Here is a 21,551-nt window from a genome sequence, read left to right as displayed (position 1 = left end):
TGTGCACTCAAAGCACTTTATAAAAGCTGGGACAATTCCTGAGTCAGATCATTCTGTATCCAACATTTAGACCCTGATGAATGCATCTGTGAACAACTTTGGTATCTTTCAAACAAACTGGATCAGCCAGGGACCAAAACACCAAAACTTCCTGAGGTACATCCACCCCGGTGTGACATTAAAATTGCCTTCTGAGAATGCACTTAAAAGTCCTCTGCTGACACCCTATGGTATAGCTTCAGAAACAATTTGACGTTTTTTACTTAATGACATGATAATAGTAAGACATGGTAATATTTTTTAAAGACTGAGCACTAAATGTAACACTGTCAATGAAATAGCATTTGTACTTAGAAATATAAAACAATTAGTGAAACACAAAATGTAAATACAGATAAAGGGATGAATATTTATAATATCGACAATAATATTTTTATATGTGCAATAGCAGGAACAGGAAGTGCACACCACATCAGCAAACAAACAAAATCACTGAAACTAGTCATCCTCATGATTTACTGCATTGTGACAGGTGTGATTTCTGGTAACAGCTCTCTACTTGCGCTAGGAGCTTTAAGAGTGAAGAAGGGTTATATGGGAAGAGCTTCTTTGTGTGCAGCCTCGTTACCACCTCTCTAAGCTGTGACAAACAATGGACTGCTCTGACTGATATTTCACCAGTAAGCTGCCATGACAGAGATGCCATGTTTGCATGTGATGTTTCTTCACTCTGCAACACTGGCTGTAATAATCCTTCCAGTCTTGGACTCAGTAAAGCTGTTGACTTATATTGTTTCCCATTCAAGGCACAGACAGATTCCACTGTATTCTCAGAATCAGACTCATCAGAAGTATCATACTCTACAAGGCGAAGCTCTGAAGCCATACCTAGCCTTCCAGCTGGTGGAATAACACAGGAACCAGATTCTACTTTATCTGGCTCTCCTTTACATTTCAATGTTGACCTATCGGCGCCTAACTTCTTCTGCTGTGAAAGACAACAGTCTGACATAGTGATACGTCCACATGCTGCAGCGAAGCCCTGCCAATCATCTCGGAGGCATTTCAAGTACTGCACAAAGTACTCCAGGAAGCAGGTTTCAGCTGAGATCAGAAAGTCTAGGAGGATGCTATAGTCAAAGGACATGCTCTGAAGCAGAAGCACAAAGTGACAGTGAGGGTTAAAGCCAGATGCACAGGCCGTCTCCAGCACTGCAAATTCATCCATCCCAGACATCAGTCTAAAAATGAGAGAAAAATCTAATTAGAACATATCACGTAAACACTAACAGCTTATTTGAATTTTTCTCTTCTGGTAAAGTGAAAGACAGTGAAGTATCAGTAAACAGTGACAGAAACACACACATGTATATTTTAAATCTGAATACTTTTACATGTGTAGAAGTTATCTTTAAGCATCTTTAAAGATGGTAAACTAACATCAGGACCTCTTTACCATTATAGTTTTTATATCATACCCAAATCTGGTATCTGTTTTACCTGTAATGAAGAAATATGTAGAGCAGAGCTTTAGCTGCCTCCATCATGTCATCATCCTGTTCTCCAAACAGCATGCTGATCCAGCAGCAGAGATGAGTGACCTCTCTCTGTTTGAACCTGTACTGTCTCAGGAAGCCCCACAGACTCTGCATGTATGCATGAACCTCTGTTGCAGTCTTCACTTCTGTGTTGAGAAGATAATCATACGCCTAAGCCACAGCAGAAAGCATATAAAGGCTTTTAAGATCATTGGTAAACTTCCTGGGTGAAACCTGGCCTGTTTAGAGAAAGCGATTAAAGGTAAAGACCCGACAATAATACAAAGAAAACTGCAGCAATCAAACAACCTCCTTTGAGTAAACATTTGGCAACAGTGGAATGGAAAAACGAAACTCTTTTCAAAAAAAAAAAAGTAAAAGTAAAGTGTAAAGTAAAGTGTGCGTGTTAGTCCCCCATGGGGAAATAGTTCCTCTGCATTTAACCCATTCACCCAGTGAAGCAGTGGGCAGCCACCAGTGCAGCGCCCGGGGAGCAGTGTGTAGGGACGGTACCTTGCTCAGGGGTACCTCAGGGTAGCCGTTCAGTGGAGTCGAACCCCCGACCTTCCGATCATGGGGCCACTACTCTACCTACTGAACTATCCCTGCCCATTGGAGGACATAAAGGACGAAACCACCGTCAGAAACTCCGCCAGGGAGGAGCAGCCATCTGCCGCATAACCAGGTGTGGGTGATGGCAGAGAGCCAGGACAAAAAACATTTTATTTATTGATATCTATTGTCCACCTGGCACTTCGAGCTTCTCTCCAATTTATCACACTCAGTTCAGATAAAATAATTACTGTGGGTGACTTAAACATAGATGCAGCTTCAACTCTGCATTTAATCTGTTATTGAACGGCTTCTCTCCAAATGTAAAAGGACCCACCCACCACTTCAATCACACTCTGGAGCTTGTTCTGACATATGGCATAGAAACTGAACATTTAACAGTTTTTCCTGAAAACCCTCTTTTGACTGATCATTTCTTAATAACTTTAGATTTACAATCATTGGCTACACAACATTTGAAATATCAAATGTCATTTTCAAAGCATTTGTCATCCCGATTTTTGTCTTTGATTTGACTGGTCAGGGGAGAGAACAGACACTGAGTGAAAACATTCAGCATCTCTTTCATTGTTTTTCCACTGAATGTGCTGCTGAGATTTCTGAGTGAGGAAAAAAACCCAGTACTATCACAGTTATCAAAAAGAAGAGCTTCAAATGATTTGTTTTTAATTTAATTGGTTTAAAGTTCAGCAACATCTTTAATTGTACTCATGCAAAAATGATAGATCATCAACCACGCTGGTATTTCTTTTTAATTCTCACCTGATCCTGCAGCTGTTTGGATGCAAAGCTCTATGGACTTGAGAATAATGAGGCTGACAGCTCTCAGCATCATGCAATCCCAGTTCTGAATCTGATCTCCCAGAATGTGCCTGGTTCCGCCAAAGAAAGCGCCAGACTGCATTTGAATACTCAGTAACCAATTGTCAGAAGCTGCTTTTAACACAGTCCGAGCTAGAATGCTCATATCAGAGCTCCAGTTTCCACACGTCCTCCCTGACGCCACATCGCCTGAAATCCAGTCCTCTCCAGCCTTCTGGAGGATTGCTCTCTTTAGAAGAAGCAGCACTCTCTTTTTAACATAATACTCTGAGGAGCAGCAGATGTTTAGGAGGGCCAACGAGTGAAGGTGGGTTACTCTCTGACTCTTCAAACGGACACCAGCTCCACATACCAAACTAGAAGAAGTCAGCACCTCAAGCAGGTCTAGCAGTAGACATAATGATGTTCCCCAGTGTGAGCTTCTGGTAAAATCCACTGAATGCTGTGACATGTGTTTCTTCTCTTCAGGGAGCAGTTTTGAACATAGAACACTTAGAGTGAGGTCAAAACCTACCAGAAGTGTCATGAGCTCTAATGGAAGGAAAAAAAAGGCATTCAAAATGTGAGAGTAGACAAAATCAACCGTCATCCTGTAAGCATCATATCTGCCCATATCTTACCCCAAGGAGTTAGCCTAGCTACAGAACAAATGATTTCAATAAACTCATCTTTCAGTAAATTCATTTAAATGTTCAAAATCTTAAAATGTTCTGGCTGCAGTTTCTACAATTTTCTGTATTTTTGTTACCATTATAGCTTAGATATCGCGGATTTTGGACTCCTTGAAAATGAAAATTACTAACACCGTTTACCTCGATGAGCTCCTTTAAGAAGTTTTTTGGAGACTTCAGTCAGTGACCACAAACAGGCATCTAATTCAGCACCAGGCCACGGGTTCTGAAATGCTTGTTCACATTTCCTCTGCCAGGCAGGACTGATAAGTCCCTAAGAAATTTAAGCATACAAGCACTCAAATTCAATTTTAAACTGTCAAATCACAACAACAGTCACTTCAAGGTGCTCAATACTGAAAGGTAAAGACACTAAAATTTTACAGAGAAACCCTAACAGATAACCTCCTATGAGTAAGGACTTGGCAACAGTGGGGAGGAAAAACTCCCTTTCAACCTTCATTTTAAAAGGGAGTTCCTTTCCACTGTTGTCCAACCCGTCAGAACCAGGTCGCGGCAGCCATCTGCCATGACCAGTCGGGCGGGGGACCAGATAAAAGACATGCTGTGAAAGAGCCGTTGATGGTGAGTAAAAAAGGGTAAGAGAAGGAGAAACGCTCAGTGCATCTTGAGAGGACCCCAGCAGCCTAAGTCTACTGCTAAGTCCTACTAAGTGTGGATTCAAGGTCACACGATTCAGCCATAGCTGTAAGCTTTCAGAAAAAGGAAAGTCCTCAGCCTAATCTTAAAAGTAGAAAGGGTCTCTGTCTCCCAAATCCAAGCTGGAAGCTGGGTCCACAGACAAGGTGCCTGATACCTGAAGGTTCTGCCTCCCATACTACTTTTAAATATCCCAGTAACCACAAGTAAAGCTGCAATCTGAGAGCAAAGTGCTCCATTGGGGTGATATGGTACTATACATCTTCCTGATGGCCACAATAAATGATGTGGCTCTTTGTTGTTTCACCCTGGATAGTGCTTCTGACACTTGGTCTCCTTCCCTCCGCTCAGCGTACAGTCTCAGAGGGCTAGATGCATAAGTAAGAAGCTTCATTGTCTTGATGTCAGTGGATTTGATCTCCTCCTTTGGGTGTAGGTGGCGATTGCCTTGATCTTGTTCTTCCCATTCACCTACTTCTCAGGACCTGCCTTACTCGCTGGGTTGTTGTAGCTTTCCTAGTAGCCTTTTCATGGTTCCCAATTGGCTATTTTCAGTGTGTTGCCTTCTGATAGACCTTAGAGGATTGCAGTAACTACCTTTCCTCTATTTTTTTACTATTAGGGTTCTGCTCATCTTGTGTAGCTCTATGAATTCCAGGTTCCATGTGTGAGGTTTTGAGTCATAGGCTTTCTTGTAAGTCCAGGTGGTGCACAGGCTGGCCAGTCTGGTCTTAGTCGTACAACCTACCAGTTGCTGAAGTTTTACCCTTTTACGTTATTTTAAACGTTGCTTTTTTCACCATTCTTAACATTACACACAATGAACAGTGTTGCATATTTTTTAATAGTATGTGATTTACAGTAGGTAGGCTAAAGCGCTTCGGTCATCTCAGAGACGGAAACAAAAAGTCGTTGCTGAAGACGAATCCCCAAAGAATGACTACTTACAGATTTGCAGATAAGGTAAAAAACACAGTTTGATGCCGTCTTTGCAGCCAGATGTGAGATAATGTGGTCCTCGGCTTGGAACCGCTTTACCTATGGAAAAGGTAATTAAATCAATTATTAAGATAACTTTACGTCTTTACTCCCTGAGCAGTGGTAGCACTTACAAGGTGCGTGATGAGATCCATGTCTTCAAGCAATACTTTTAGGACCTCCGCATAATAAAACCTAACGTCTGGATGCAGCCCCTGAGACGTCAGATTGGAAGAAACCCTCCCGAGGAAAGACATGCACATGCAAGTCAGCTCCGCACTGTTTTCACCGCAGTACTCTGAGGGGGAACCTTCTCTGCCTTTCCCGTGGACAGGTCCACAAAAGCCGGAATATATTACGCCCGCTACATCGGCAGCATTTTGGGGGGGATACGATCCCGCAAGAAAGCATCTGTACGCTTCTGTCAAACAGTTAAAAAGCCCTGTCATTACGGACAGGTCTTCGTCTTTACAACTCATATTGCCCTCCATTGCGCGGCTACTTCCGCGTGGATCTCCCACGTGATATACACGGAAGTACCCCTACAAAATACGTGAAGCATTACCAAAATAAAACAAAAAAGTCTAATAAATGAAAACACAACTTTATATTGTTGTTGTTGTTTTTACATTGTGGGGAATATATAATAGTGAATATAATACTAGCACTTTATTTACTACAATGACCATGGATTTATATAATGTGTCTAGTTTCAGAAAGTTCATTCTGTCAAACTGGACGTTTTCTGTAGGAGAAAGGTTTCTTCATCCAAACCACTCCTTTAATCTCAGCTGACTGCAGAATAATGATGGAAACTAGCTCCACTGACTAACAATGGGCCGTGAGGTTAGTTTTATGATCATTAATCTGCAAATTGATTAATCAGAATAGCATCATCATATATGCACGTTTCCTTGCCTTTCTGATTTATTTTAAATTAATTGCATCCTAAAATACAGTTTCATACGTCTGCTTTGCAAATGGTAGTTCTTGACGTGCTTGGGGCTGTGGAAATTATACTTATATTGTGAAAGTCTGCAGACGGAAGTGTTATTGTTTTTGCTGATGGAGTCACGCTGGTGAAGCTCTTCGCAGACACTCTTTGATTAAGTCTTAGTGTTGAACAGTTAGATTATTCTTGTCATTACCTACAAAGATATGGATAAAAGTTTGACACTAGCTTCTTTGTTTGGTATTGTATTTGTGCTGAAAGTAACGGAATAATGCAGCTTTGACAACTTCAATCGTTCCGTATACCTGAAAGCTGATTGGCTCAGTTACACGTCGGTTCAGCGTCTGACAAGTAAGTCTTTGTTTTATAGAGCTGCTGTTTTGTCAATAAAGGCGTAGAATTCCTTTTAATATCCACACGCGCTGTGTTTGGGGGTTTATTTCTACCCAATTATAATAGTGTAAAAAGTCAAATGAAGCCAAATAAAATTAAAAACGAGCGAATGAGTTTGTTAGCTTTCTGGCTAACTAGCTTCAGCTAACCTTCTAAGAACGTACAGCCGTAGACCATGGGTTATTCTAAAAGGATCTACTGTCGTTACACTTTCTGGGGTGGTGGAAACGAGCTATCTTCACCGCCGAGCTTTTGTAAGTTATATCTGTATACTTGTGCGTGCTTTGTATTATTGGTCATGTTAGCAAATAAAGCCACGGTGATGTCTATTGTTTATCACAAACGAGTTAAACTAACGAGCCAAACTTTTAAGGTAATGACAGATAGTTACGTTTTCATTCATTTGCAAAGTTTTCCCAGGTTGGCTAAAAAATAGTGTAATTAGTAAGTTTACCTTTGGGTAGTGTATATGCATATCATTATTTTTTTGTATTTAACTCTCTGGTTGTTACTATTGTTTGGCTGTTGTGGTTTTCAGCAATAAATGGGGTGTATCCATAATCAATTGACTCTGTCCGTTAGCGTTCACAATACTCTTCATTGCCTCTAATCTCTTTTTGATGACTGTGTTTGTGTGCCACAGGGAAACAAATTCTCAGTTCTTCACAGTGTGCACCAGTACATCTGCAAAGCAGCTCTGATATGACTAAAAGAAGCCTATCTCTTCAGCTGGTCCAAAGGTACATTTTAATATCTAAAACATTAGCTTTTGTTTCTTTTCTTTTAACATCAACATAATTTCTCCCAACAAGGAAACCAAAAAAACTTGCTAGACCTCTTCATCAAGTAATGGTTAAGCCTTTGTTAGCTGAAGCAAAAAAGTGACTGTCTCTGAAATTCCACTGTTGTGCCTGAACATACGTCAAACATGTACATTTTCAGATAACTTCATTTATAATTACATTTTTGGGGGGAATATATACAACTTTTATAGTTTTGCCTCTATATTATTTAAATTCCAAGTTTTCTGCTTTTTATTCAGTAAGACTGAATTAAAGAAAATTAATAAATTATAGTTTTTACTCCTAAGTTCTGAATGTCGTGGAGTAAAGATTTGTTTGCTGCTTTATACATTATTTGTGCAATTCTGAGATCAACCAAATTTTCAAACTGTTAATAATTTAATAAAAAAATGATTTGATGGTCTTTTGAAGTGTAGCTCAGGTGGTAGAGCACCTGCTAATCAGAAGGTTGGTAGTTCAATCCTCGTCTCTCCAGTCTGCGTGCCAAATATCCTTGGGCAAGATGCATCCGTCAGTGAATGCGTGTAAATGTTAGATAGGAAGCTTAGATAGAAACAGTACAGTATGCTTGTGTGAATGAGGCAAGTTTTGTAAAGCATTTTGAGTGCTCAGAGTAGAAAAGCACTATATAAGAACCAGTCCGTTTACCATCTATACTCCACCACTCTGGATTTTAAGTCAAATGTGTTCAAGTGCAGACTTTGAGCTTTAAGTCAGTGTTTTTTCAGAGTTTGGATTAACTGCTGAGAAATTTAGGGTGATGGAGGGGCTGGAGCCTATCCTAGCTGCAGTACAGTAAGAAGCGGCTTACACCCTTTTCTTGTAGTCCCCTGTTTTTAGCTGCTCAAAATTAACTGGACAGTTGACTCCAAAGCAGTTTCATTGCCAGATGGGGCTTGTTTCCTTGCTATGTCATCACAAATGAAGCAGATGCCTGAAGTTGACTCATAGAGCTGATTTTGTATTTGTAGTTTTGCATTTTTGAATAGAAGTCTCAGACAGATGGCAGTGCACACAAGGTACACCATCACTAGGCTGGGAAAAAAACCCACAATAAACCAGAGAGAGATGGTAAGAAATTTGGCAGTGGCCAGTGGCAGTGGTACATCCTTAAAAACAATTAGTGCACTAGCCAGCCAACACCGAAAGACCATAGCAGACAACTAATGTGCCAGAGTTATTTCTGTAACAACATTGTTCACAATATTTCATCAAAAACACTCTACATGTGTATCAGTGTCGACATCTAGAATTTGGAGACCCCATCAATGTACACTGTATCAATACACATCATCAGTGTTAATACAGAACAATTTGCAGACTACTCGTTACACTCAAGAACAAGAAGATCACATTCAACTTTGTCAGAATCAGCTGGAAAGAAGCTGTATTTTTAGACTCATAAAACAAAGATTAACTTTAACCAGAGCGATGGGGAAAGTATTGAGAAGCAGGAAAGCAGCTCAAGATCAGATGGGCTCCTTTCCCATTAGTACCTGCTCGGTTTGATTCGCCACGACTCGAATTGGATTAACTGGTTTTCCATTATAATAGAGTACCACCTAATGTGCGTTTTCATTGTCATAGCAACGCGTCCAAGTGTCCTGTGACGTAATTAATATGCAACACAAACACTACAACAAAGGTGGGTGTCGAGGCAAGAATACACCTCGTGCTCAGTCTGTCGCTTTTCGGCAGACTCTGGGACCACGGCATTGTTTTTTCAGGCAGAGCGGTGTAGAGATTTTTGAAGGGGCGGGTACTGAAAGTTAAAAAGGGGCACATGGGACCAGGGTGAATAACAACAACCCGCATTCTTCAAAAATCTAATATGGATTCACATCATTTTATATCACTGTTATCAGGCGGGGACAAGGCAAAGCAAAGGTAGCCTATTTCTTACCCGATGGGTACAATGTTGCTGTTGAGGTGTTGCTGCTGCTCCTGATAGTACTGGAGGGCAGGGCTGTGTTGATCTGACACTGTAGACTAGAGCAGGGCGATATGGCCAAAAATATTTATCACGATATATATTTGAAAATTTACGATAACGATATAACTGACGATATAATTGATGCAAGACAAAATACAACTGCCCGGGGCTGTTGATGGGTCTGTATGCAATGATGGGCGTAGCTGCGGGAAGTTTATTGTTTTTTTTTGTTGATGAGTGAGTATAGGGGTGGGATTTAATAAGTTTTCTTCGTCCCACTCCTTTTTCAGGCAAGTTTTGTTTTTTGTTTTGTGTATTTTATGTTCAATATAGGTATTTGTTGTGCCTGAAAATGAATAAATAAATGAAATGAATGAAATGAACATTACTAGCGCAAAAAGACAACCTTCCATTTATTTTCACTTAAACAAGAAGCTGGTTTTTATGTACATTAAAGCTTTATAAAAATTTAACAGTGCAAATGCAAATTCCTTGCTGAAAGTTTAACCAAAAGGCATTTCCAGTAGAAATGGGCTGACATATCCTGAGCATAACCATGTATAATATCCACTGAAGTTAAAAAGAGGTGCTTTGCAACATTAAACTGCAGTGTGCAGTACGTATAAGGTGCACGGGATTATAAGGCACATTAAGCGAAACAAAGCAGTCAGATAAATCAAACTTTATTAAACTCATTCTTCTTGCTTCCTCCACTTCTGTACCATTGATTCATTAGTGTTGAATTCTCTGGCAGCTGCTCTATTCCCATGTTGTTGCAGTATATTAATGACTAACCTGGTATTGTGGATGGATTATCTCAGTTGTTCTCCTGACTGAAGTTTGGTCCGTTTACAGCATCCTGCCATGCGATTGCATTTGTCTCTAACCATGAAGAACCTTCACGTTAACTTTTATAAGTGGAAAAGTGTTAGTGTTCGTCCTCCAGCTTCACTGTTTATGTTATGCTAACATAGCTGTGTCGCTAGCGATCACGTAGCACATCATTATATAGCAGCTAGCCCAACTTCAGTAACCCTACAAACGTCACTGCTGTTTAGTTTCCTGTCTTCATTTATGTTGGAAGTGATAGCAGAGCTGTACGTTTGATTTTTTTCAGAAATCTCTCAGTCAGAACATGCTATATCATGCTTAGGTAACTAGCGAAACTAGCGAGCTAACTTCCGCTAGCTTCCTGCTAACTTCTAACTCCGTTAAATGTAATAACTTTTGTTTTCATGGATGCCTGGAAGTTAAACTTTATAGTTACACCTGGTAAAGCAGCAATGCTGATCGTTTTATTAAAGATGAAAGAATTTAGACAGTTTTTAACTCTTAGTGATGCTGCAGTGTTGTTTGACCTGAAGCATACGGAGTTTAGGACCCAGATCACTCCCAGATTTAAGAGCATCTTAGTCCGACAATAACGACGGCTGCTTGTATGTTCTGCAAAAAAATGTGCTTTGTCGTGTACCTGACGGACAAACACCAAACCAGTTCCACATCACTGAAGTTGCACCATTTTTACAAACCAGTTCTGGTTCATCTGTTTCACTCAACAATCGGCCATGTGCGTATGAAAACAAAGGCACTGCGCATGCGCGTTTTACTCATATTCTATCGCGATATTTCATTTCCCTATCGTTGCCTAACATTATACCGGTATTACCGTGAACGGTATAATATGGCCCAGCCCTACTGTAGACATTTAAAAAGTCTGTAGGAGAGCTGGTAGCTGATTAAACAAGTGTTGTGAGATAATAATGAAATGCAAAGATTGGTGACAGTGCTTGGAACCATAAGGCAACAGATTACACAAGCTGTGGGAAATAAACCAGGCTCTGCCTCTGAATCACTCTTTGCCTCTCTTCCTCCTTGCATTGCCTCATCTCACCTATCCCTGTCCACTTGCTGTCCTTCTGAGAACAAGGCACAACTTGCAATTGCATTTAACTATCCACACTTAACAAATCCCATGATGCTTTGAGTATTTCTTCTTCATGTGTTAATAGACCTCTCTGCTTTGAGTCATACTTGTTATTAATCTCTTCCACAGCATGTCTTTTATCCTGTCTTCCTTCTATCTCCCTAACTGGTTACGGCAGATGCCCCGCCCCTCCCAGAGCCTGGTTCTGCCGGAGGGTTCTTCCTGTTAAAAAAAAAAGAGTTTTTCCTTCCGCACTCATGTGGTTGAAAAAAACATTTGATTCTGGAGGTTATTTAAACATATCATGAGATATAGATATTAGATTTTCCTCATCACTCAGCCCTCGATCAAATAATGAGCTTCCTCAATATTTGAGGAAGCTCATTATTAATGTTAACCCTTAAAAACTCCTGAACATCATTAGTACACCATTTCAGTATTATTTTGATTCCTATTCTTATGCTTAAAATGACTTAACATTTTGATTTTGATTTTTTTTTAAGATATTTTTTTAATGCACCACCTGTGTGTGCTTGATTTGTGTGTTTTGTCAGCCATTTATGTCCATTCAAGTCTGTCAGATCTACAATGAACTGCTTAAACTGTAGATCTTTGTTGCACTGAGGCGGTAGGCAGACTTCATTCACATACTTGAAAAATGGCAAAAAATCATATTTTTCATGGTTGGATATTAACAGGGTTCCAAGTTGAGCTTCAGCATGCAACAAGAAGAAATGGGAGTGAGGCCAAAAAAATTTTGATCATGCAATTTATTGAAAACAACACTTAAACTGACACAGGCTCTTAGGCCACTTCTATCACCAAGTAATGCGTTACTACTTTTTCAATTTTAGTGTTGTCTTTTCAGATTAAAAGCCACGGCCATAAGTCTGAACTTAATTTCAGTCATGCTTAATGTACCATCTGAATCTGAATATATTTACTGATTTTTATTTATTTATTTTAAACAGAGCTTAGGTACAGATGAAAATTACCATTCCGAAATGTGACAGGATGTTGAACCACCACTGCAGAAGGAACCCTGAGCTTCATGAAGAGCTGCAGATCCAGGCTGCAGTGGCAGCAGGGGATGTATACACTGTTAGGAGAATGCTGGAGCAAGGATACTCGCCAAAGATCCGCGATGCCAATGGCTGGACACTGCTTCACTTCTCAGCAGCCAAGGGAAAAGAGAGATGTGTTCGAGTTTTCCTGGAGCATGGAGGTCAGACCCCCAACCCCACGACCTGAAAATGTTTTTGCTGTTAATGCTACAGGGCATTGTGTTACTAAAAAGTGGGCATTTATTCAGCTATGTTAGGTGAAATTTGAAAAGAAGTCACTTCTATAGCATTCAGATAAATATCCCTTAAACACTTAAAAAATGTTTAAGTGTCCCAAATCCCAAAAGTTCATTCTTTTCATCTGGACTTATCGTTCTCAATGGGAGAAAAGTTTTTTCACTCACCCATGTCCAGATGAACAGAATCCACGTTTGGGATATTATTCATATGACTTAAGATTCATCCAGATACCATTTTGTCACCCCAGGATATGATTATTATCGTGCATCTTCTGTTAGAATCAGAAAAACCATGGACATACACTCTGGAGATGACGGGCTAGCGCATCCAAATCAGATGACTGATTTAAGATAACATAGCAGCAGTGAGTCTCATACACAGAGTCAAGGTGTGCCCCAATTCAGGCCCCGCATCCTTCAAAAAACTACCTGGTCTGCATAGGCCAGGTGCTTTAAAGGCCAGAAGTGCAAGGCTGTTAAATGGGTTGGGTTGCCTAGCAACCATGCTTTTTCAAATGTTAGAAGTTGGCTGGGAAGTGTATATTTTGTAATGGGTGATAGGTCATGTATAGAACTTAAAAAAAATAAAACAATTGGAAAAAACATGGCAGAAAATGCTGAAAAAGAAACCCACCACACTAATAAAATAATTAGAAAAGTGTCCAACAAAACATCAGTTTTCTGCACAACTCCACTGCACACGCTCACTCTCTCAACCTTTGCATTCCTGGGGCTGCTGTGATGCAGTGCTTCGGATTAATGTAATGACTCTTAATATCACTGAAAAGCGCAGAGTTGCTGCTTTCAAGAGCGGTTGCCATTTTTCAGATTGCCCACATCATTCAAGAGTTGCAGTAGTTTAAAGAAACGTTGCCACCAGTGTAGCCCTAACCTGTTAGGGTTAAAGGGTTAAACCTTTCTAGCGGTCCTTTACAAAGAGAGAACAGTCTTTATATTCTCTCCTGTTCTCCTCTCCATCTCTCATCTGGCACCAGCGAGCTCTTTTTCCTCTTACACTGCTGAATTTGTCCTGGTGTATCATCGGGGTGGAGAGAACAATCTCACCAGTTCTCCCTCAAAGTTGGTTCCTCACTCTGTCCTAACTCGTGCATAAAATGGACTGTTATAATTGGTCAGAATTAGCCTGTGAAAATAAATCTTACCTTTTTTATAAAGAAGGAGAACATTTATTTTCTTCATTTAATTATATATTTTTAAATTAATTAAAAATAAAACCTTGTTAGGAATTGTGCTGGGCTTGTCTGCATTACTGTTTGACTGAATATTGTTTAAGATGTGGCAATATCCAAATTGGCCAGCAGGGGTCACTGTGGAGATGGGTTTGATATTGTTTCAAAACCAGTACAATTCCAGCACAAATGCTTCAAATGTTTCAGTGTTTTACGAAGCTTCAGTTTGCCCATAACTAAACATTTAAATTGCTACATGAATAAGTCAGGTAAAACCCTGTTGCTACTTTTAAAAGTTGACTGTTTGGCCACTCCACTTAAGCCGTCTGCCATTATCTTTGAAAGATTTCCCATTGCCACCACCGCGCTATGACAGAATCAGCTTTTTGGGCAGTGAGGTATTGGTTCAGCTACTAGTTAGCTAACATACACTAATGTAAACCTATTAGCTGCAACCCAACCAACATGTTCTCAAAACTTTAACTTTGAACACTTATTTTCTAAATGCAACTTCACAGACTGTTAAATCTGTCAGTTTCTGAGAGCAGGGCTTCGTGTTTCATGTCCACTTAAAGTATAACAGTCTAGCAGGAATGCACTGTAAATACGAATTGATGAAAAATTCTTTCTAGCAGATTATTCTTGGACTGTACTATCTTGGCTTATCATAAATCCTATAATATGAAGCGTCTGCTGCATTTAACTCTTCTTTTCTTTTCACTCGTCTGTACAGCTGACCCCACAGTGAAGGACTTTATTGGTGGCTTCACCGCACTTCACTATGCAGCAATGCATGGCAGAGCACGCATTGCCCGACTGATGCTGGAGTCAGAGTTTCGAAGTGACATTATAAATGCAAAAAGTAACGATGGCTGGACGCCGCTGCATGTGGCCGCCCACTATGGTCGAGACTCATTCGTGCGGCTGCTGCTCGAGTTCAAGGCCGAGGTAGACCCTCTGAGCGACAAAGGAACCACGCCACTACAGCTTGCCATAATCCGCGAGCGCTCCAGCTGTGTACGGATCCTCCTTGACCACAGCGCCAACATTGACATTCAAAATGGCTTCCTGCTACGCTATGCTGTCATCAAAGGCAATCACTCATACTGCCGCATGTTCCTGCAGAGGGGAGCGGACACTAATCTTGGACGCCTTGAAGATGGCCAAACTCCCTTACATTTGTCAGCTCTAAGGGATGATGTGTTGTGTGCCCAGATGCTCTACACGTATGGAGCAGATACCAATACTAGGAATTACGAGGGCCAGACTCCGGTGGCTGTGTCTGTCAGCATGTCAGGGATTAGCCGGCCTTGTCTGGATTTCCTGCAGAAGGTCACAAGTGAGTAACACACTCTTTGTCATATAAGTCCGGTGGCATTGTGAAGAATATGCCAATGTTGTGTTTGTTGCATAAAGGAGGAAAAAGTAAATATTCTTAACTATGAAAGAAAATTAGGGGTGAAGGAAAGAAAATTGCTACAACATAGTATTGCAATATTCTGCCTGTTTCATTTTGTGCAACAAATATAGATATAGCATTCAGTATCAATATTTGGGATACCAAAATATTTCTTTATATCATTAAATAAAACAATGGGTTATCTCATGCAGCACCATCCTGAAGTTAGCTATGCAAACTTAGACTACCAGTCAAAAGTTTTAGAACACCCCAATTTTTCCAGTTATTGCAATTCAACTCATCCAGGTCCAATGAATAGCTTGCAATGGAACAAAAGTAAGTGGTGAACTGCCAGAGTTTTGGGTTGTTTGTTTGTTTTTCTTAAAGGAAAAAAAAGGTAAGGTTGAAAACCGACTCGACAGCGTACAAAACATGTCAGCATGTTTTACACGACTAGATATGCAGATTTTGTTACTCTGGGTTTTTTCTTCTGAAGGCCCAAAATGACTATAGTACTGTGGTGAAATGGCTCATCAGTGTTGTCTATACATTAATCAACTGGCTCATGGCACGTGCATTTAATCTCTGATTTATCTCCTTTTTATGGTTGTGCTCTAGTCTTGAGATCATTCTGGGCTCTGGAGTTGTGTGTTTGGGGTCAGTATATTTCAGCAACTTTGTAAAGTCTCTGCCTTTCCCTTTTTACATACGTTCAAGGGGGTGGGGGTTAGAGCTGGGCGATAGAACGATAACGATATGTATCGCGATATAACTTTTACTCGATAGAGAAATTAAGCTATCGCGATAGACCTCGCTGCTCTTGTCCTCTAAAAAAAAAAAAAAAAAAAAAAAAAAAAAAAAGATCAGCCAATCCAAATTAAGTAGCGCAGAGCCGAACCAATCACAGCCGCAGCGTCACATCGCGTGACTTGTAACGTACAGCACAAGTGCCAAGCCACACGTGTGTTTGTTTGGGAAGCAGCCAGCGGGTAATGGAGGAAATGAGTGTGCCGACTAGAAAAATCAACCGAGCGTGACCGAAGAGAAAACAGATGATGGTTCCAACGCCGGAGAGATTGTCGAACGGAAGAGCCATAGAAGTTCCGTAGTGTGAAGGTATTTCGGCTATTTCAAGTCTGACAAAAAACAGAGTAGCGTGCACTGTAAATTGTGCCGAAAGCAAGTCTGGAAATACAATAAACTGGTGCATGCGTCACACTGTGCGCCACGTTATTGTTTCGGTGAAATGAATTTCTACAATACTGTTAATTCTACTCTCTGCAGTGTTTAAATGCTTACATATACACACAGTTACTGTCCGTCCACACATACGACTCTGTTCTGCTTCTATGCCCCAGCTTTGTTTACTTTTTCCCACCGAGGCTTCTAGACTTCTGATTGGCCAACATTTCTGCACGGTTAGGAATCTAGCTCCACCTGCTGCTTTGGCATGTTCATAGCAGCGTTTTCCTTCATTTCTGCCTTTATGTGTGGACGGGATTATTTTTTAAAACGAAAACGGAAAATCTCCGTTTTCAAAAATACCCGTGTACGTGTGGACGTAGCCTCAGTCTCTGACTGGAAGCGCTAATTCGTCATTCGGCTTTTGTCAGACTAAAGTAACTGTTAAAACTGTTTGAAAAGCTCAGCTATACAACAAGGAGAGATTGAGAATTTCCTTTTAGTTCTCAGTTTATTTGATATTGACAAAAGTTAGTCAGTTTTGTCTGTTCTTCTGTAAAACAAACTAAGATTTATTTTTAGAATTAATATTTTGTTTCTAAGTGGAATTGACAATTTAGTCTGTTTCATTTGTTCTGTTTTGAAACTTAAACGCTTTAGCGGCTGCCTTTTGTGTAGTTTGCAATATTTGCCTTTATTTATCTGAAAAAGTCTCATGTTCCTTAAGTACATCTACCCTGTTGAACTTATTATGGGAAATAAATATTTAAATAAAAACAAGCTGCTGATTATTTCACATTTTACTTGTGAGCAACGGCACATTTAAATCTTACAAATATAGTTATTTGGCTTATATCGTGATAGATATCGTTATCGCCTGAAATGAAAAAAACATATCGTGATATGAAAAAATCTCATATCGCCCAGCTCTAGTGGGGGTTACAGGAAAGGAGACACAAATTGTACTTAAATAATTTTAAGTAACAAATAAGTGATATTCAGAACAGTTTCATGAATTTTAAGTGGGTAGTGCATAATTTTATGGTAATTTTCCAGGAAAACCAACAATGTTTCCCCATCAGCTGATGTGATCAGTGCCATTTTATGCAATTAAAAATGTTTTTCTTCCCAAGCGTATCCAGACAATTTACAACATAACAGCACGCTACATGCACATCATACCACAAACATAGCTAAGTTTCTTACCGAAGCATGATCAGGAATCAGTAATTGTCAAGTCTGGACCACGTTTTTTTTTTTTTTTTTTTATTCAGAACTGCCTTTAGATTCAGCAAGGTTCCCAAAACATTCCTCAGTCATTGTTTCACCATACTGACACAATAGCATTACACAGTTTCTGCAGACTTGTCCTCTGCAAATCCTTCTATTCCACCACACCACAGAGGGCTGTTGGACTTGGTGAAAGAACCAATTTGAGGTTATTTAATATTTGAAAACATCCAACACTAGGGCTGTTCGATATAACGATATAAAAACGTCTGTCGTTTCATTTTAAGCTATCGTTTGTTTCGTGGTGTCGCAAAATAAACTGTTTACGGCAATATTTTTTCATGGTTCTTATGTCACTGTAGTGGCTGTATTCATTCCTTAAAGTTCTCTCTTTCTCTTATATTTAATAAAACCACACTACTGACAGACATGTTTTTACATGCTGTCGTTAGCAACAATTATGGTAAAAACCATCACGTGGCTCCACTGTCCGCTGGTTTGTTTTCCACGTAAACCTTTCACAATAAAGCTTAAGAGCCCGTTGAGACTTTTCAAAATAAACTGAATCATGTGAATGAGTATGCAGAGTTTACAAATGAGAAGCAAAAAAGAGCCGTCAGGTGCTAAAAAAATAAACCTTAGACTCAAACGTTAGAACAGGCTTTCCCCCGCAGCACGCCGTGTAATAAATACTCACAAAGAAAACGGCGCCGTTACAACGTCTGTCTAAAAATGTGTCGTTTCATGCATCGGTTAAAACACTCGACTCCAGCTACATGACGCGCAGCTGGAAACACTTCATGCAAGACGAGCTGCCCGAGATTCACAGAATTTACAGCAAATGTTAAATGTTTGTGATTTATATCGTTATCGGACGATAGATGTCTTATATCGGGACATGAGGTTTTGGTCATATCGCACAGCCCTATCCAACACCAACAAGGTATTTTCACACCGAGAACTGCTAGCTTCTCTTTTTTAGGCCATTCTCTGTAAACCTGAGAGATGGTTGTGTGGCAGATGAACAACCATGCCATATCCAGTTATTTGAATGACCTTTCTTCCCTATTCTAACCCTTTGTTTGACTCAGTCGGCTGTTTTGACCGTGTGTGAGGGGTTTTTTTCTTTTGCAGAGTGTATTGATTTCCAGAAAAAGAAAATTTGATAATATTATTAATATTATGTTATGTGCACCTTCACCCTGATTGATTATCTAACTTTCCTCTCAATTTTATTGTTTTTATTTTATGCTTGGAATGCAGTAGGATGCAAACACTGCTGTGAGATAAAGTAGAATTAAAACTCGAAGTGTTGCACTAATGGGGGCATGTGAGCACTGTCACTGTATTAATTGTTAAATAACGAGACATCTACTCTTGCTAATAATTTTGCTCAGAGTTGATATTTCTTGCTCTGTTTCTGTCATGTTACTGGGAGTCAATGATAGTCATGTGTAGTCATTGTTTCTATTCTTCTTTCAGGACAACCTCGGACTCTACAAGATTTGTGTCGAATAAAAATCCGTCACTGTATTGGCCTTCAAAGCTTGAAATTCTTGGAGGATCTACCACTTGCAAAGGTTATGAAAGACTATTTAAAACACAAGTTTGACACTGTGTGAAGCAATAACACAAGAATAGGAGAGATGACAAATCTCTTAAGAGACTATGCAATCATCCTCATCTGAAAGGAAAGGTACAGAAACCAATTGTGAACTTGTCCACAGGGCTTTTTCTTCACCTAGTTCTCAGTGCATTAAAACATTTTCCCCACTTTTATTCAAACTTTTTACAATAAGAAAAGTTGCCCAAGAATGGAAATGGATACACCTCAAGTTTGTTTGTTTTTTGTGGTTTTGTAGAAAAGAGAAACCTCGTTTGACTGCAGAAAACATTCTTGCTGCACTTAGGATTTTTACTCTTCATTTTCTTTTTGTAAATGTGCATGATGCTATTCTCCATGGGTATACTCAAAGTGTATTGATTGTCATTTTGTTTCTCATTAAACCTTGTTTAAAACAAAGTGCTTCAATGATCATGATTATGATTTCAAAATGATAATGATTTCAAAAATGCTATGAATGCTAATTATAATTGTTAAAGAAGCAAACAACAAATTCTCCAGTGCGCTCCCTGATTTGTTTTACTGCACAATATTGAGCCTGAATCCAAAAGGCACTGCATTTACATTTCTGAATCGCTCCTTACAACAGGCCTGTCTCAGCTGTATTCCTCACATTGATGAAAGGTGTGTTTGAAAGGAGTAAGAAAAGATATGGAGCTTTAGGTGGGCAGGAAATACAGATTCTGTGTTATAGCTAACAGCATCGTGTCAGTAGCCACCTGTAGAATACTACTATACAAACATGAAAACAAGTTGTAAATTATTCCAAACAATTAAACAAACTTTCATACCAGCTAGTTTTTTGTTTGCTTGTCCAACCAGATTGAGGTTCATTTTAAAATAAATTGAAAGGTTTCAAGCTTCTACTGGATGCTGTGACAAAAGCAGCAAGAATATGTTTTTATTACATTTAGTGCAGCATTGCTTTTTTGTCATGGACAACAATAGACTATGCAGACATATTTTGACTTTATTATGACACAACAATATACCCAGTATAGACTTTTGCAACCGAGGTTAACGCTTGAAACTCTGTCACTTAAAAGGTGGGCTCTCAGTTTCTGTGCCATATGTAGTTATTGAGCGTGTTTCAAATGTGACATTCATAGCATTACTGGTTTGATCAATCTGTTCTAGTGACAACATCCTGTCATTCCAGCATAAGTCACAATTACATAACTGTTAATCATGGCTAGATTCAGACATCGTGTGTCTGGTAGAACAAGGTTACATTAAGATATTTGATGGCTTGTCAGAATTGGCAGTGTAACCACCTTTTCAAGTTGAGTTCTCTGCTGTTGTCATGTCTTTGTGTTGTCTGTATTTTATTCAGCAAATACAAAACTATCCTGCCCCACTCATTGCACACGAGCACTGAGAAAGGATGATCTCTGTTCTACATCGGGCAAAGTAAATATGCACAGACCAGCGTCTCAATCAGTGTAAATTAGAAGCAGGATTTATAAGACAAATGCTGTCTTTGTGATAAAACTCACAAGAGGCCTACAAAGTCATAATCTGTTACTGTGACAGCATCCAGTTTTCTTTGTTACGTATTGACACCAATATGTAAAATTGAAATTGCCTAATTTAAAAAGAGCCGTGAGGCTGCTTATTTAAGCATGAGGTCAATCTTTCACATGTTAATGGGGAAAAGTTTTCATGGAAGCAAGAATAATAAAGTCCTGAATTAGTAACATGGATATACAATCACTAGAAGCTAAGATCAGTGTAAATATGTGACATGAACAAGAGATATTTTTTGGAGAATTTATTTAAACAATGATCTCTAAATGTATTTAAAGTTTGGAAAGTATTGTGATCTGTTTGTTGTGACTCATGTTTCTTTTGTGCAAATACATGAAACGTTTGGAATCAGTGTGTTTGATTTCTATTGCAGAAATGCTTTCTTAAAATTAAAAAACTTGCAGTTAAGTGTTCTGGGAGAGATACTGTGAATCTTTTTTTTTACTTATTACAAAATAAAATGCAGGATTTGGCGTTGAAACAGTGCAGCTAAGATTTTTCCTTTGTCTTGCATGGTGGAATTCTGTTTCCCAAAATGTTACATTTACAAATCAAGTCATCTGCAATGACGTCAGTATTATTTTCATATTTAAATTTTGCATGTTTGTCTTTTAGGAAAAAATGCTGATTTTGAAACACCAGCTTTCTACAGGGGCTGGTCATAAAATTAGAATATCATCAAAAAGTTGATTTATTTCACCAATTCCATTCAAAAAGTGAAAGTTGTATAACGTGTACATTCGGTCCGCACAGGCTGACATATTTCAAGTGTTTATTTCTTTGTATTTTGATGATTATAACTGACAACTAATGAAAACTGCAAATTCAGTATCTCAGAAAATTAGAATA

The 21,551-nt window shown here is 39.3% G+C and overlaps 2 protein-coding genes across 3 annotated transcripts; one reads left to right on the top strand and one right to left on the bottom strand.

The window, feature by feature from the left end:
• Positions 1 to 395: 395 nt before the first annotated feature.
• On the bottom strand, positions 396 to 5,747 carry lins1 (lines homolog 1). Its single transcript, XM_080885944.1, has 6 exons — positions 5,377 to 5,747; positions 5,213 to 5,302; positions 3,746 to 3,878; positions 2,874 to 3,464; positions 1,501 to 1,684; positions 396 to 1,241 (listed from the first exon to the last, which is right to left on the bottom strand). The coding sequence occupies exons 1-6, from the start codon at positions 5,731 to 5,733 to the stop codon at positions 509 to 511; spliced, it is 2,088 nt and encodes a 695-aa protein (XP_080742070.1). The 5' UTR covers positions 5,734 to 5,747; the 3' UTR covers positions 396 to 508.
• A 556-nt stretch (positions 5,748 to 6,303) lies between these two features.
• Positions 6,304 to 21,170, top strand: asb7 (ankyrin repeat and SOCS box containing 7). 2 transcript variants are annotated; one of them, XM_080885724.1, is made up of 5 exons: positions 6,304 to 6,545; positions 7,231 to 7,327; positions 12,219 to 12,472; positions 14,474 to 15,079; positions 19,034 to 21,170. In XM_080885724.1, exons 3-5 carry the CDS (start codon positions 12,232 to 12,234, stop codon positions 19,171 to 19,173), a joined length of 987 nt encoding a protein of 328 aa, XP_080741850.1. In that variant the 5' UTR covers positions 6,304 to 6,545; positions 7,231 to 7,327; positions 12,219 to 12,231; the 3' UTR covers positions 19,174 to 21,170. The 2 variants fall into 2 exon arrangements, with proteins under 2 accessions (XP_080741850.1, XP_080741851.1); XM_080885725.1 differs by lacking the exon at positions 7,231 to 7,327.
• Positions 21,171 to 21,551: the final 381 nt, after the last annotated feature.

Source organism: Rhamphochromis sp. 'chilingali' (genome assembly GCF_963969265.1).
Source record: "Rhamphochromis sp. 'chilingali' genome assembly, chromosome: 6".
In the NCBI taxonomy this organism is placed as follows: domain Eukaryota; kingdom Metazoa; phylum Chordata; class Actinopteri; order Cichliformes; family Cichlidae; genus Rhamphochromis; species Rhamphochromis sp. 'chilingali'.
Note: the sequence above shows the minus strand (reverse complement) of the source record. Positions and strands in the feature narration are given on the sequence as shown.